The following is an 18,467-nucleotide window of genomic DNA, read 5'->3' on the forward strand; positions in this document are numbered from 1 at the left end:
GCATGCATCTTCCGACAAGTTGCTTTATCTCGGCAAACCCGGGTTGCGGCTACAACAAACAGGAAGGAGAACTAGGACACCGATTAAAGTAGCGAATGAACGACACCATTAGTCGAATCCTTGGGCACAAGGTAAGTATATCGCGACACCTTGCGACCCCACCACCCCAGTTTAAAATATCATCCGCCCTGAAACCCCAGCATCTTGATACCCCTATTTGTTGAAAACTCCCACCCCGAATCCTTAATTACCTTAAGAGCAAATTCACAACCGTCATGACCTTGCTCACCCTTTGTTGCGCCTAACCCAAACCCTCGGAAACCCTAAATTGTTATGGGCATTGGAATCATCGCCCTTACTCTAAGTTCATATCCCCACTCCGTTTAGAAACCCTGTTAAAAACCGTAGAGCAGCATAAAGCCCTTACCCTGCCCAGGGGCGTGAAGAACCAACATTCATCGATTCAATATTAAAATAAGTTGTTAGATAGGAATCGGCGAAGTAGGTGGAAGTTACGAATACGTATCATCCCACCCTTGCACGAAAATCGTGAAGGCTTTACGAGAAATCATAGCCGGTACGTACACCACCGAAGAACGCCATGCGTTGACAAGAGCGGGCAAACAAATACGTTCAAAGTGTCAGGGGCCCTCGCTACAGAAAACATCGTCAAATAGGTGCAACAGGCCGAACCTCAAGGAGGACATAAAGCCTTGCTAAGAATTTCATCCACCAAGGAAGGGATGAAACCCAATAGAACAAGAAAGACTAACCCGAAACCCCCCTTGACCCTTAAGAACCCTCGGCAAGGATTAGGAGTCAAGACCTAGGGATTTGACCCACTAACCGACTGGGTCCAGACTTCTGGACATCCGAGGGGAACATACACGGAAACCATCACGAGAGTTCCCCTGGAAGCCATAGAGACGAAGGGGACTTCGACACGGGAAGAGAAGATCAAACGAAAATCTTAGAATCAAACGAAGCCAAGGAAAAGGGATCACCAGTTCGACTGTACGCCACAACCAAGCCCCAAACAGGCATAATCACTCGAAGCCAAGAGTCCTTAGCCCCTTTCCCTCCCCTTGCCAATCAAGTACCATTTCGTTAAAGAATCCGTCCTACCACTCCAAACCTCGCTCTTGATCCCTCATTACGAACAAACCCGTCCAAGGTAGCAACCTTCCTTCCTGTATTACGACCTTGGAGACATCGACCCTATCCGCCCCTCGACTTTGAAACCTAGCCCTTGCACTTCTTACACCCCTTAACCCAGACCAAGAAAACATAGATATATATATATATATATATATATATATATATATATATATATATATATATATATATATATGTATATCTACCTCTAGAACTCGTGCTTAAGAATCAATAAACATTGTACGATGGGTCATCCTACGTATCCAAGTCCCTTTTATTGTGCACAAGGGCATGGGACTTGTCAAGACATGAATCTGTGCATTTTTGGGGTCTTTCCCGAAGGAATTGACTCTTCCTAGTCACTTTCCCGCGGGTCCCCAATGGGTCCTTGACGGGACCTTGGCGGGTCCTTGGCAGGAGCTTGGCAGGCGGACGACCGCCCACCTCGCGCCCACTGGTACAATGTGCTGATTTCTTAACCCCTCATTTTATTGATTTATGGCGCACTTGTGTGCCTCGATTTATGAATGTGAGTCTTGGGTAAGGAACCATGGACCACCCAAACATAGTGTCCTACGTAAAAGACCTTGACGCACGAGACACCATCGGGAAATCACAATCAATTACAATGCACGAGTAATTGAAGTTGGATTCTACGATACAACCGACTAGGGATGTTTGGCGTAAAGGATTGCGCAAACCAAGGAGGCGAGTTGGGAACTCGTGCTAAGAAACCACGAAGACCTTCGAAGCCAAAATGCTAAGGACGGACCGGGACTCCTCCAAACCATGGATGTCATTCAAGAAAATCAGAGGACTCCTTACAAATTGTATGGAATCAAGGACTACGTAGTCCATGGTGCTAAGCAAAAGGGTAAAGAGCACATTTGTGCCAAGACTTCAAGGGTCATTAAGGACCCACAAGGAAACAAGATGACTCGTAAAGTCACCGAGTCATCCCACAACGAGAATTGGTAACCAACTGCGCTTCAAGAAGGAGAAGAGCATGCAAGGACACCTTCATCATTAAAAGTAACACGAAAAGGGCACAACAAGCCGAACCTCGGGTAAGACATGAAGTCTTACTAAGAATTTCATCCACTAAAGAGGAGATGAAATTCAATAAGAAGAGAAATTCAACCCAAACTTCATCGACTCCCAAGAGACTTTGGGAAGAATTTGGGAAGTGCGCCCTAAGAGATTGGCTTGGTTGACCCAACTTGGTCAAGACCTTGGGCGCATTAAGGAAGCAAGTGTTAAAACACCACGCAAATTCCCTCAAGATAAAAGGGAAGGATGAAACCTTAGCCTGGGAAGCAAGGTCTAACAAGGATCTTAAATTCAAGCAAGCACCAACACCAAGGAAGGAGGATCATCAGCTCGTCGGCGCATCGTGATCAAAGCATCTAACCAGATTATTCACTTGGGATCGAGAAACCTTAACCTATCCTAGCCGAATTCCTTTCCCTCCCTCGGAAAATCGGCCCCTTCCTTATTTCAAAACCCTTTCTACCCTTCAGACCCCATTCTCAATCCCATGTTTTAACGATTCCATACAAGTGGCAACCTCACAACCTAAGTTGCAACATCGAAAACTTGATCCTAATTCCTGAATTCACCGTGTCCTCAAGTTTGAAACCCACTCTCTTAGCCCTGTAAAACCTAATCGCTCCCAAAAACCCAACACACATAGGCGTGCAAGTATACAATTTCCCCGTGGAATACCGTCTCTATAGGACCACGGTTCTTCTCTTGACTCGTTAACCCTGCAATGATTTCCAAGCGTCGGGGACGAAGCTTCTCGTAAGGGGGGGAGAGTGTAACACCCCGTGTTACGGCCTTCAATCCCGGATTAATTATTAAATTAATCCCGTTAATAATAATTAAATATGACTTAATTCGGTTAGGTTTCCTTTAATTAATTAATAAAGGTCCACCATGAACCGTGGACCCTTGCCTAAATTAGAGTCCTAAGCCTATTAGGAATAAAGAAAGTAAACCCTTTACTATTCAGATTCTAATTAGGAATCCTAGACCTAGTTATCTAGTAGGAATAAAGGAAGTAGGCCTTTTACTATTCAGACTACGATTAGGATTCCCTTTAATTAATTAATATGGTCCACTATGGACCATGGACCCTTATCCCTAAACCCAATCCTTAGTTCCAAAAGGAATAGAATTAGCAAGCCTATAATATTAGTTCCTAACCAGGACTCCTAAATATATAAATAGGGGACTTAAGAGGCACCTAGAACCCCCACCACAATAAACGTTCCACCACCCCAAAGTGCTCCAAGAATCCCCTTAGAAGAAATCAAGAAAGCAAGAAAGCTTAAAGAAAGACCCTTCATAGCCAAGGAATTAATTAAGGCTAAGAGGTAACCCATGTCTCAACAAAACCTATTTTCATAGTTATGATTCCCCCTTAGGGTTTCCCCCATATTATTGTGTATTAATGATTGGTGATGATTATTATTAATGATTGATATAATGATTCCATGAGGAATCTTGATAATCTTGATATTGGGAGATTCTTGATAATTATGGTGTTCTTGGTAATTATATGGAGTTCTTGATGATTATGTGTTGTTCTTGATAATTATGTGATGCTCTTGATGTTTATGTGTTATTCTTACCGAATCTTGCAATTAGAAGACGAACCGTATTCTTGTTGATATAAAAGTGATTAGAACCCTAGGTTGTATCGTATGATATTATTCATGGTTTATCGGGTGGGGAAATCGCATGTTTGGGTGTTGATTATGTTTAGAAGAGCATGATAGGTTATGTGCCGTTCGTTTCTCGTATTTGATCCGTTAATTGTATACGTGTTGTCGTTAATTGCATTGTAAAGTGTCTAAGCATGGTTTCGGGTTCCACAACGGTTCCCGGGGCGAAATTATGTGATAAGAGTCAGTGGGGGGTAGGTGGGGGGTGGGGACCCACCACCTACCCACGGCCGGAAATAGTATATCCGGCAGCGGGCAGCCGGCGGGTGGGCAGCTGCCCGCCGACAACCCGCTGCCCGGAACAGTGAGTCCGGCGGGTGGCCCCCCACCCACCGGCTACCCGCTGGAAATTCATCCCACCCGGGATCCCGGCTTCCCCGTTTGATGTTCCCCGTTCCCCCGTGGTGTCCCAACGGACTCCGTTTATCGTGCCTATGTCTAGTTTGATGTTTCGGGTACCGTTCGTAGGTTTATGAGTCTATTATATTGCATGCTAGTTGAATTGGTATCCCGTTGACCTAGGTGGAAGAAGTACAAACCCCTTAGGACTATTCTTAGTAAGTGATGGATCACGCATAGGTTTTGTTATACGTTTTCTCCCCCTTCCTAATGTGTAATGTGGGTTGCATGTGCTTGCTATGTGTTATGTGTGCGTTACCCCAATTCGGTTGCGATCGGATTGGTTATCCTGAGCTGCGGTTCAGAAGATGGCTGCGGTCAGATTGATACTCTTGGGCTGCGGTCCACCGTTTGGTTGCGATCAAACGTTTCTATACGAGCTGCGGTTCGTCCTTTTTCCTGGCTGCGGTCAGATGACATTCTCTTGGGCTGCGGTCCACTGTTTGATTGCGATCAAACACTATGATGAGCTGCGGTTCATCGGTCAGTTGCGATCGACCCCTCCGTGTTGCGATACGGGGCAGGGTGCTGCGGGGCCGTGTCAGAGCTATATGCGCTGACCCTCATGTATGGGCATGCGATTGGTCCTGTGGCGCCAACAAAGTGTGTTATGTGTTGTGACATGGACGAGTTGTGATTACGAGTGTCTTGGGGGATGTGACTATGGGATTTATATTGGGGTTTGTTCATGTTGGGTCATGATCATTGTTTATGCTTTGCCTTATCTGCCTTATCTGTTGTGAACTGCATATGCTCGTTATAACTGCTGCTTGTGTCTAGCCTTATCTGTCGAGTCATTCCTGGTTTTAAAAGCTAGAGTTCGTAGGGTATATCTTCATGTTCAAAATGGTTTTCGTATATCTATATATATCTCTATATGTATTGTATTTCAACGCGTTGGAGTGGGTTACCAGCATCTCTCGCTGAACAGATATATTTGGCTTTCAGGCACAGAAGATTTAGTCACTGGAGCGCGCTAGAACTCGGAGTGTAGAAATAGATAGTTTCCCTTTCGGCCTGCGTGCCATGTTTATACATTTATGCTTTTGAGGATATTAGGTAGTTAGCCTGTGCATCTGGGTTCTCTAGCCCAGGTGTGGCATAGCACCCCGAACACTTGTATTATATTCTGGGATTTAATAAGATTCTACCTTTATTATAAGCTTTAAAAAAGTCTTAAAAATCTGGGGTGTTACAGGCGGCCACGAAGGTGGTGACTCTGGGAGAGCCTAGAAGGCACGTGCCCGACAGCTATTCGTGGGTGAGATAGCCTTCCAGGAGCCGGACCATAAGTAGATGTGCAGAGAGCCGATTGTCTTTACGGACGACGACCTACCCAGAGGCCCCGCGCCGCATCGAGACGGCCTGGTGATCGCAATAGACATTCAGGGATCGGTCACACGACGGGTGCTGGTAGACACGGGTAACAGCGTCAACATGTTGTACTGGGAAGCCTTTCAGAAGTTGGGATTGGCCCGGGAGCAGATGCGACCATTCAGGACCCCCTTGGTCGGGTTCACCGGTGACGCGGTCGAGGCTGAAGGATGCGTCTCTTTGACCGTCGAGCTGGGCACTTGGCCTCAGGTGAGGAAGTTAGAAATGGATTTCGTCGTCGTTGCTCTGGAGTGCGTACACAATGTTATCCTCGGTCAACCTAGGATAGAGGATTTGGGAGCCTTGATCTCCATCGAGCATTTGTGTATGAAGTTTTGCACACCGACTGGCGTCGGAGTGGTGCGATGCGATCAAAAAATGGCTCGTAGTTGCTACCTGCAGGCCTACCGAAAGGTTGGTCAAAGCTATAATCGGGTAAACACTATCGCCCACCATATGGTGGGACGACCGGCGGAGCGCCTGACCGGCAGTCGAGCTTGAGGAAATCGTCCATCAAGGCTGAACATCCCGACAGAGCAGTCTGAATTAGGACTGGCCTGCCCGCCCCTGTGAAGCGGGCGGTCACGGTAGTCCTAAAGGAATATAAGGAACTATTCGCATGGGGGCCTGAGGACATGCCGGGAGTCAACAGATCAATCATAACTCACCGGTTGGCAGTTGACCCCAGTCTCAAGCCCGTGGCTCGCAAGAGGAGACATATGTCCAATAACCGTAGGGAATTTGTAAAGAAAGAAGTCGATGCGCTATTAGCCACAGGGCACGTTCGGGAGGTCAAATACCCCGGCAGGCTAACTGTAACACCCCCCAAAACATGCTATACAAAAAGCCTTAACACATGCAGATATCACAACAAACACTAGCACAACGGAAGATGAAAAGGTAACTGATTAGACATAAATCCAAAACATGGGGTGTTATGCCACGTTTACCAACAACGATAAACGCTACGGCCAAATCTGCATGGTATACAACTATCCCAAAACTCACAAGTCTAAAACTAAACCGACTCACAGGCCGTAAGACAAATGAAAAGAGCTACTCTTTCGGGTACTAGACATCGCGCTCGTCTAGACATCACCTGAAAGAACACAAATAAACATGGGATGACACGGCTGACTGCAGTCCCTGAGCCCAGTAGCATGTAGCAAGCCAAAAGTTTGGTGCAAAAAAGAAAATTCTTCTTCCTGGTCTTGATCTTGGGCAGAAAGAGAGCAAGCCAAAGATTCCCGGTCAGCGAATAATGCTGGTAACCCACCAATACATGTGAAATACCATACATAAGTAAGGTATAAATTGTAAAACCATTTTCGAAACGTAATACATATATATAAGTGTAAAACCAAGAGTCAAAGCCAACATAAGACTCAACACTCTCAACAAACAACACGGGAACACATCCCAAGACCACAAGAACAACACGACTCACAAAAGAGTCAAGGCATGATCTATCATCACTCAATAGATCAAAACCCGACAAGTACAACGCAAAAGAACAAGACTTACACAACCGGCAACACATGCCTTTGTGACTACACACGTCACAAGAGAAGAACTCACAACACCGGCTACAATAGCCTCGTGACATCACCCATCACGAGTTGATATGCCTGCCTAATGCCCGGTTCCAACCTTATGGCTACCCCCAACCTTGTTTCTTCTTTCCAACCATTACCTCCAGGACCCCTGTACTTCTTAGTCCAACCTTTTCCCTCCGGGACCGTCGTCCCCCACCAACGACCACCAACGAGACCACCAATTTCATAGTACACAAGGTATCGTACACACACAGGGCGACACATGCCTTCCCAAGAAAAATACATGAACCTGACACACAGGTCACAACTCCATAATCACGTCACGGCCACCACGAGGACCGCTGCAATACCTTGGTGAGTAGTGTCCCATACCACTAATCGTGCAATCCAGGTAAAGCCACACACGCATCACACTTCAACAGGAATCAATCAACGGATCACAACGAAGATATGAAACATACTCAATCAAGGAATGGGTCACAGCCCACAACAACAACGATGAATAACACAAGTTATCATCAACCAATCGGAAGGTACAAACAACACACATGCTAGCATTTAGACACCAAACTAGCATGCTTATCAAACAGATAAACCAAAGGTAGTTCCGAGGAACACACAAGACTCACCACGGTTCAACGAAACACAATGTTGAACACTTAGCACGATTAAAGACACCAAAGTCCTACATGGATACCTACCATATAGTTCTAGACATACGAAACATCAAGAAGACACTCAAATAGTTCCACAAAAGAACATCGGGAAGTCAAAAGATCAAATACCGAGTCAAAAGAATCACGGGGAACAAATCCCATCACAACACCGAAGTGTTCCCCGCGTGTGGACCCACGGGTAGGCCCCTACCCGTGGTTCCGCCCGCGAGTACACTACCCACGAGGCCAATGTACCTGCGGGTGGGCGGCGGGTAGGGCTCTGCCCGTCGTTCCGCCCGCGGGTACATCCTTGTGTCCAAAATAATCCCTTCAGGGATTTTCAACTCCAAGCTCAAATTCAAGTCCAAAACATGCCAAATCTCACCAAATACAACAAAATGACTTGAATCATAGGAAATGCCAAGCAATGGCACACAAGAACCCTAAACACAAGCTCTAGATATGCATTTTCACAAGACAAATGCATAAACACTCACATTTCATAGCAAAACACAAGTAGAATCCAAGAAATCACATATAGGTAAGCAAAATAGATTTTGTAGAGCATGGGTTACCTCTTGTAGATTAAAAGACTTCACTTTACACCTCAACAAGGTCCTCACAAGGCTCACTTTCCAAACCCACTTCAAGAACAAACCAAAAGATCATAAAGATCCTACCTTTAAGAAAAAGACACCTAAGATGGAACCAAAAGCACAAGATAGACTTAGATCTTACCCTCCTAGATGCCCAAATAGGTGAAAGGTTGAATCTTGGAAGTAACTCTTGAAGTCTTGGCAAGGTCTCAACTTAGCTTGGACGAACAGCTACTCACCTTTCTAGAGAGAAGGTAGAGTTAAATTTTAGAAAGTGTAAGGGGTAGAATGAAGATGTCTACTAGGTTAGGTTACAATACTAACACTAGGTGAAAGGTCAAGAATGCCCTTACTAACATTAGAAAGTGTAAGGAACAAGGGAACTCTCTTCAAAGCTCAAGGTACAACTTGACTTTGGAGTTGACTAGTCAAATACTAGTCCTCAAGTATTAAATTTCAGGATTTTAGGAAATAATTCCTCAATTGAAATAGGATTAATTACTCAACTAATCCATGAATTGAATTTGGATTTTTGGGGTGTCACACTAGCCAACGTGGTATTGGTGCCCAAGCCGCCGGCATAGAGAATGTGCGTCGACTACAGCGACCTCAACAAGGCGTGTCCAAAGGATCCGTTCCCTCTGCCCCGGATCGACCAGTTAGTCGATGATACAGCTGGTTGCGCCTTGCTCAGCTTCATGGACGCCTTCCGCGGGTACCATTAGATACTCATGCACGAGTCAGACCAAGAAAAGACTGCCTTCATCACCCCGGACGGGGTGTACTGTTACAAGGTGATGCCTTTCGGTCTCAAAAATGCTAGAGCCACCTACACTCGGATGATAGCCCAATTATTCAAAGGTATGATGGGCGGATCTTTGGCCGCCTACGTTGATGACATGCTTGTCAAAAGCAAAGAAGAGACGGACCACGTGAAGGACCTGACGGATTGCTTTGAAATTATGAGGAAGTTTAACCTAAGGCTAAATCCCAAGAAGTGTGCGTTCGCGGTCCGATGAGGAAATTTTCCAGGATACATGGTCACCCGGCGAGGAATCGAGCCGAATCTGGAGAAAGTGCGGGCAATCCTGGATATGCAACCGCCCAGCAGTCTCAAAGAAATGCAGCGATTGACAGGACGGATGGCTGCCCTTAGCCGATTCTTGTCTAAGTTCGCCGACAGGGCCCTCCCCTTCTTTGAAGTTATGAAGAAGCAGGACGGGTTCTGGTGGACTGGAGAATGTTAGGCAGCCTTTGAGAACTTGAAGAAGTACCTCCTAGCTCTGCCCCTCCTATCGAAACCCAAGGTGGGAGAAACATTGTTGTTATACCTGGCTGCCTCCCATAAGGCGGTCGGAGCTGTGCTAATACGGGAAGAGGAGAAGACATAATTGCCAGTCTACTACATTAGGCAGACTCTGAAGGGTGCGGAGATCAACTATTCCCCTCTCGAGAAAGTAGCTTTCGCCCTGGTCACAACGGTCAAGAAGTTGGTACCTTACTTTCAAGCCCATACGGCCCGGGTGTTGACTGACTTGCCTCTGGCTAGCATGCTGCGTAGTCCAGCTTCGTCTGGATGACTGCTCAAGTGGGCGATGGAGCTCACCCAATACGGGATCGAATACGCACCGCGACCATCCATCAAGGCTTAGGCCCTAGCCGATTTCATAGTAGAATGCTCCGCCTACCCGGTGGAGGGCTCGTTGGTCGAAGGCCCAGAGGCGGCGGAATGGTGGGAAATACACACTGACAATGCAGCCGGCTCCAGGCACTACAGGGGCAGGGTTATGATCACCATCCCCGAAGGATTCCGCTTATATTACGCCTTGAGATACAACTTCCAGACTTCGAACAATGAGGTAGAGTATGATGCGGTCATCGGGGGGGATACAATTGGTCATCGCCCTTCATGCCGCCCGGGTACGCATAAGGACGAATTCCCGCTTGGTGGTCAACGAGTTGAAGAACGAATGTGTAACCAGGGAAGAAAGGCTAGTACTCTATAAGGACATGGCTGAGGGGTTGCTAGATAAATTGGAAGCTTATGAGATTACTCACATCCTGCGAGCAAAAAATGCGGAGGCAGACATTCTGTCGAAGTTGGCTCTAGGAAGTGTACCCCCACACCTGTCGATGGCTTGTCGCACCGAGGTTATAGAACGATCAACCACTGAAGTGCTCTAGGTTTGCACAGTTGTCCGGGTGTCCAATTCCCCGCCCGGTCGTGAGAACTCCTCCGAATGGCCATGCTTGCGGACATGGTTAGATACAAACAGAAAGCAAAGTTGCCTAGCAAAAAGGAAGATGTTGATCGCATTAGGAGGAGGGCTCCTTCCTACGAGTTGGTGGATGGGTTGCTCTATAAACAGTCCTACGGGGGGCCGCTATTGCGCTGCCTACCTCCCGAGGAAACTAAGACCGTGATGGCCGCCGCCCATCGAGGGATCTGCATGTCTGCTGAAGTTGGCTCTAGGAAGTGTACCCCCACACCTGTCGATGGCTTGTCGCACCGAGGTTATAGAACGACCAACCACTGAAGTGCTCTCGGTTTGCACAGTTGTCCGGGTGTCTAATTCCCCGCCCGGTCGTGAGAACTCCTCCGAATGGCCATGCTTGCGGACATGGTCAGATACAAACAGAAAGCAAAGTTGCCTAGCAAAAAGGAAGATGTTGATCGCATTAGGAGGAGGGCTCCTTCCTACGAGTTGGTGGACGGGTTGCTCTATAAACAGTCCTACGGGGGGCCGCTATTGCGCTGCCTACCTCCCGAGGAAACTAAGACCGTGATGGCCGCTGCCCATCGAGGGATCTGCATGTCTGCCGAAGTTGGCTCTAGGAAGTGTACCCCCACACCTGTCGATGGCTTGTCGCACCGAGGTTATAGAACGACCAACCACTGAAGTGCTCTCGGTTTGCACAGTTGTCCGGGTGTCCAATTCCCCGCCCGGTCGTGAGAACTCCTCCGAATGGCCATACTTGCGGACATGGTCAGATACAAACAGAAAGCAAAGTTGCCTAGCAAAAAGGAAGATGTTGATCGCATTAGGAGGAGGGCTCCTTCCTACGAGTTGGTGGACGGGTTGCTCTATAAACAGTCCTACGGGGGGCCGCTATTGCGCTGCCTACCTCCCGAGGAAACTAAGACCGTGATGGCCGCCGCCCATCGAGGGATCTGCGCGGCCCATCAGGGGGCCAACACTCTGGCCAGGATGGTAAAAGATTGCGTTGAAGAAGTGCTAAGATTCTCCGTGTGCCAAGCGTTCTCTAGAAAGGGCACCCGACCAGCAACCTTCTATACCCCGATCACCACTGCAATCCCATTTGCGAAATGGGGCATCGACCTACTTGGGCCGCTCCCCCAAGCACCCGGGTGAGTGTGTTTCTGTATAGCGGTCGTGGACTACCTCACTAAGTGGGCAGAGGCAAAGCCCTTGGCAACTATCACCGAGTATCAGTGCCGCCGTTTCGTTTGGAAAAACATCATATGCAGATTCGGGCTACCCGAGCAGCTGGTAACAGACAACGGACAACGGACGACAGTTTGATAACCGGACCTTCACGGCCTTCTGCGTGCAGAACGGTATGCGGCACATTAAGGTATCCGTAGCCTACCCCCAGGCCAACAGAAAGATCGAGAACCTGAATAGCACCCTCTTGGACGGGCTGCGAAAGAAGTTGGAGGAGTTAGGCGGCACATGGGTCGAACAGTTAGAAAAGGTATTATGGGCTTACCGGACAACCGCGCGAAGGGCCACAGCCAAAACCCCCTTTGCCTTGTCATACGAATTCGAGGCAAAGGTTCTAACGGAACTCTTAGTGCCTATTCGACGAGTCTTATTATACAATAATGAAAGCAATGAGGAAACGTTGCGGATTGAGAAGAATCTCTTAAAAGAAAGACGAGACGTGGCCTATGCCCGGATGGTCGAATACAAGCAAGTTGTCAAGCACTATCAGGATAAAAGAACCAAAGTCAGATACCTCCAAGTAGGGGACCTTGTGCTAAGAGAAAGAGCGGCCAGTCAGCCCACCGAAAGGGGAAAAATGGAGGTCAAGTGGGAAGGACCATACCGGGTGGTGAGTGAAGTCTACCCGGGGATTTACAAGTTGGAAACCACAAAAGGTGAACCCGTGGAGCGGACGTGGAATGCTCACCATCTTAAGAAATTCGACCAGTCACCGGACAATTGCATTTTTTTCCCAGTCTTTATCCTTAGATTAGTTCGCTGTAGGCACCTAGTAGCCATTAGTTCCGTGGGAATTTCTTTTCAGTTGGTTGACAATAAAGTTCAGATTATTTCGACAATTGGGCCTCCCTCTAGATGCAATCACCTCCTTTATATGAGCATGGCTGATACCGCCTGCTCAGGCGAAGGCAGCCATGCCGCAAGGATGATCACCTCCTCTCTACGAGGATGGCTGATACCGCCTGCTTAGGCAAAGGCGTCCATGCCGCGAGGATGATCACCTCTTCTCTACGAGGATGGCTGATACTGTAACACCCCGTATTTTCGACACCGAACCCGGGATTAATTGATGAATTAATCCCGCCAAAAATAGTTAAAAAGGGTTTTAATGGGATAAAATCCCTGAATAGTTAGTGTGGTCCACCATGGACCGTGGACCCATATCCAAATTAAAAGTCATAAACCAATTAGGATTAAAGAAAGTAGATCTTTTACTATTTAAACTCTAGTTAGGACCCTTACAAGGCATTTGGTTGGAAGGAAGGAATTAAGGGGGAAAGGAATTGTAATTCGGTGGGAAAAGAATAAGGTGGGAATAAAGTAGGAATTACAATTACATTGTTTGGTAGGGAGGAATAATGAAAATAGGAGAAGTGATATAAAGACTAAAATACCCTTTGTGTAATAATTTTAACAATAACATTCAAGGACAAATATGTCTTTTCCTTCCCTTTCCCTTTGGATGAATTCATTGAATTGCAATTCATAGGGGGGGGGGGGGGGGGGCTATGAATTGCAATTCAATGAATTGAGGGAATTGCAATTCCCTCCAACCAAACAATGTAGTTTATCATTTCATTGAATTGCAATTCAATTCCAACGCAATTCAAGCCAACCAAACACCCCCTTAACCTTATAAATAGGGAACTAGAAGACAATTAGAACCCCTCATCACCCATAATTATATCACACGAAATTATACCCAAGAAACCTAGCCAGGGAATTTCCCCTCACCAAGCCTTGGGTGATCAATCGAAGGAAAATCTTGAGAAGAACCTTAGTAGCCAAGGGAGGATTAATTAAGGCTAAGAGGTAACACATGTCTTACAAAACCTATTTTCCTTGTTATATAATATTTATGCGATTCTGTGACCGAGTCGTGATAGAGCTTTATCTAGGGTTCTTGTGATGATTTAATTGCTAATCTTGATATTCTTGATAATTGTGATTGATTGATCCTATTGTGTTTATTTGGCTATCTTGATAAACAAATCTCCTCGCCACCGGCGGGTGAAGCTTCCCCCGCCGGGCACCCGCTAGAATATGACAGGCGTGATGCCGTTTGGTCTCGTCTTGTGTTTCCCCTTACCCCGTTGGTGTTTGTGAGTCTAGTTTGATATCTCGAGTACCGTTCTTAGTATGTAAGAGTCTTGAGTATTGCATGTGAGATGAGTTGGTATCTCGTTGGCGTAGGAGGAAGTTTGTATGATCCCGTATGAGTCTCGTGGTTGAGTCATTGTCAGTCGCTGTTGATGAGTCACGTTGGGTTGTGTGTTCCCTGGATGATTCCCCTTGTTATGTGCTAATGTGAGTTGATTGCTGTTGGCCTCTATGTCGTGTGTGCATGTTGCTTGGTTGATGACAGTCTGATTGGTTGCGATCAATCGGCTGTAGTGATGATGGGCTGCAGTCCATAGTTTGGTTGCGATCAAACGAGTATGATGAGCATGAGCTACGATTCATGGATTGGTTGCGATTAATCGTTGTAATGATGATGGGCTGCGGTCCATGGTTTGGTTGCGATCAAACGAATGTGGTGAAAATGAGCTGCGGTTCATGGATTGGTTGCGATCAATCGATTGGTGGTTGACACTCTGCGTCTTTCTTGTGCTGCGGTACAAGCTAAGTGCTGCGAGGCCATGTCAGAGCTATATGCACTGACCCCGTTGCAATGGAACTCAAGGTTCGGGTCATGTGAATGGTTCTGCGGCGCTATCAGATGTGTGGGCACGAATGCGTGTCTTGTCGTTGATTGTTTGACTATGATGATACTTGAGTGTTGGTGTTGTTTATGTTGATTAAGCATGGTATTGTGTAGTCTTGTGACCTTAGGATGCATGCTAGAATCTTTATGTTTAATTATGTTGATTGTATCGGCTATCGCTTGTTGAGTCTTGTTCTTGGATTTAAATTGGAGTTCCCCAGGATTATATATGTATTCCGGTTACAAAATGGTTTTCCTTATATCTACCTACATTGTACTCAACGGGTGAGAGTGGGTTACCAGCATTATTCGCGGAACAGATATTATTTGGCTTTCAGGTGCAGATGCTTAGCTTTGGAGCGCGCTAGATGGATTCGTGGATCTAGTTAGATAGTAGTAGTTTTAATGAAGTGGCCTGCGTGCCTTGGGTTGTAATTGAGATATTGGTGACAGTTATGTTTTGATAGATAGTACAGCATGTGCATCTGAGTTCTCTAATTCAGATGTGGTATAGCACCCCGACTATTGTACTTGGTTTATGCTCTGTTTGAGAATTTATAGTGAACTTGCCTTTATTATATAAGTTTTAAAAGTTTCAAAATTTTAAAATGCTACAGTTGGTATCAGAGCCTAAGTTCGACCGTAGGACAACGACCTTAGGATAAGACCTTAAGATGTTAGGATTGGATTCTAAGTACTCAAAGTATCTAGGAAATGACTTTAGGACATTAAGCTTGAACTATAGGGTATTAGGAACTCAGGACTCAGAAGTCTTAGGACGCGCGGTGAGCTCGTGGGTTTATTTATCACTTCCTGTTCTCCTTTCCACCCACCTATCCTTGCCCTTGCACCTTACACTAAAATAAGAGCACAGATTCTTAACACGTGTTTGGAATCGACATTAAAACCTGTAGAATCTAAGGATGGCACCGCAAAGGACTCAAGCGAGGACCCCTGAACCGTCTACGCAGGACACGCTCTTCAAAAACCTGCAATAGCTGACCCATATCACCCAGACACTAAGTAACGCCATCCTCAACAACAATAGTCGACCACCAACCAATGGGAACCTCGACGTGGGCCGCTTGGTGTCAAACCATCTCCCACCCATCTTCGCAGGAGACGAGGACCCTACGACCCTAGAAGATTGGATATGAACTTTCGACAAAATCTCCGATGTAGTGGATTGTCTGGAAGATCGCCGTGTCGAGATAGCCTCCTTTTACTTCGGACACGAGGTCGACTTATGGTAGGTCCACGAAGGCCCCACTCACCGACAGGAAGAAGGGTTCAACTGGGAATCCTTAAAGATAAAATTACGAGAACGCTTTTACCTCGCACACGTGAAAGCCGCCATGTACGAAGAATTCCTTCATCTAAATAGGGGACCGCCTCAGTAATGGAATACCACAAGATATTCCTAGAGCTGGCCCGTTTCGCGCAAGAACTAGTGCCCACAGAAGCAACCAAAGTGGCAAAATTCGTGGGCGGACTTAACTTTGAGGCAAGAAAGGCCCTAACCGTGAGTAGGCAACGAACCCTCAATGAGGTCTACGCCTGTGTAGCTGACCTCTATTAAATCCAAACACTACAACGAGGAGCCCAAGTCCAAGCAAGGAAGCGTAGTGAGGGGAGTGGGGGCCCAGCTTCAAGAGGGTGAAAAGTATCCCCAACCCAAGGGCCAGCAACCAACAACACCAAGGCCAGCCAAAATGGGGCAACGTGCCTGGCGGAGGACAATTTATATGTCCAAGGTGTGGCAAGAGCCAACAATGTGACACCCCGTAATCCAAATTCAATTAATGGATTAATTAAGTAATTAATCCTAATCCAATTGATAATTTAATTCCTTAAATTCCTGAAAATTCAACAGTCGGGGACTAGAAATTGACTAGTCAACCCAAAATTCAAAGTGTTGTACCTAAAGCTTTGTGAGTGGTTCCCTTGTTCCCTTACACCTCTTCATTTTAGTAAGGTCAATAAAGACATTTCACCCTACGTTAGAATTGCAAAGCTAACCTAGAGGACTGATAAGTAGTATTTTTATATTTAATTAAATTAGTTTTTATAATAAATTAATTTTATTTATTTAATAATATATTTAATTAAAACTTTATTTTATATTTTGAACTAATATAGTAATTAGTTGAATAATTAGGCTTAATATTCATATTAATAAGAGTTGGGCTTAGTTAATAATTTGGGATTATTATTTTCTTTTTATTTTAACTGGTGGCCCAATTAAATAATTTAATTGTTTTACTAGCCCAAAATCCTATCAAACATATTTCCCTTTTCTTTTTGATTTCAAGCTCTATGCGTTATATGTACGTAGAGTAAAGAGCCGCGCGCAGAAAGCGAAGAAGACTCCATCCGTGACCTCTGCGACCTCAGCGATGAATTTCGTCCGCAATCTGATTCGATGAAGGAGTCCACGGTTGATCAATTTTTGCGGCAGCTGCAGACGGCTTCATTGAGCTACATCCACGAAAAATTAATTGAATTATTGGTTGGAGCAACAATAGCCTACTTTGCTAATTTTCTATGGTTAGAAAATAGATATTATTTATTTTCTAGGTTTTATGTGGTTTAAAGAGGTGTAATTAATTTGTGGATGTTAGGGAAATTAGGGTTGTTTTTTAGAGCCTGAATTAGTATAAATATGGCTGATTTTTCAATAGAGGATAATCAGTCAGTTTTCTTAGAACAATTTTATTTACTCTGTAAACACTCCCTGCAATGTACTGCTAAATTCTAATTTTCCAATTCAAGGCTTATTTATATTTGATTCTTCAAGACCAGTGAGATTTGTCTAGCTTATTTAATCTTTACTTCTTATTATTTATATGTCTTCTACTATCTTGCTATTACCGCTTTGATTAATTGTATAAAAAGGATCCGTTATTCAATTTTCAACTCAGTAAATTGCCATTTAGAATGCTTGAATCCGTAATTGTTTAAGTATTCTAAACATTAGTGGTGAAATAACATAGTTGATTATAAAATAGATTTTCAATCTTATGTTATGGAGATGTATAGTCTAGTTTAAATGGACCGAGCTTGCGAGTCTGTTGGCTAGAATTGGTAGTCTTTCTAATTCTTTTAATGCTGTTAGTAAATTAAATCCTAAGAGCTTGTTTAGGGTTGTTTATTAGCTAGGGAAGTAATCAAAGTGTTTGTTTTGTTTATCGACAAAGTAAGGAAAGATAGGTTATTAGAGCTTGTTAATAACCATAATCAATTTGGTAAAGAGTAAAATAATTTTGTCTTTGAAATCAATGATCTGTCTTGTTAGAATTAAATTGATATTATGCCTTGAGTTGGATACTAGTTGCTATTGATTATTATTATTATTATTATTATTATTATTATTATTATTATTATTATTATTATTATTATTATTATTATTATTATTATTATTATTTTATATTTGATATTATTTGTCAACTTATTGTTGCTATTTAAATTCCAATTCTCATCCCATTCTTGTTTAAGTCTTTTGTTAAAATAAGTCTAACCAATCTCCGTGGGTAGAACCTTACTCATTACTATTACAATTAATAAGAGTAAGTACTTTATTATTTGTTGAATTCAACACCCATCAAATTTTTGGCGCCGTTGCCGGGGATTGGTGTCAAATAGATTATTTTTATGCCATGTTCTTCTCGTACATGTGAATTGCAATACGATCCTGAGATCGAGAAGACTACTAAAAGGTTGAGAAAAGAAACTAAGTTGCGCAAAAATCAAGCCCTTTCATCAACATCCCTTCAATCAAATACCACAACTGAATCAACTGCCTCTTGTTGCAATCCCGAAGTAGAGCAAGCA

The 18,467-nt window shown here is 44.9% G+C and overlaps 1 protein-coding gene across 1 annotated transcript; it reads left to right on the plus strand.

The window, feature by feature from the left end:
• Positions 1 to 11,449: 11,449 nt before the first annotated feature.
• Positions 11,450 to 11,839, plus strand: LOC109153765. The gene has a single exon (XM_019301630.1). It carries the CDS (start codon positions 11,450 to 11,452, stop codon positions 11,837 to 11,839), a length of 390 nt encoding a protein of 129 aa, XP_019157175.1.
• The last annotated feature ends 6,628 nt before the right edge of the window (positions 11,840 to 18,467 follow it).

Source organism: Ipomoea nil, unplaced genomic scaffold, assembly GCF_001879475.1.
Source record: "Ipomoea nil cultivar Tokyo-kokei standard unplaced genomic scaffold, Asagao_1.1 scaffold2537, whole genome shotgun sequence".
NCBI lineage: Eukaryota > Viridiplantae > Streptophyta > Magnoliopsida > Solanales > Convolvulaceae > Ipomoea > Ipomoea nil.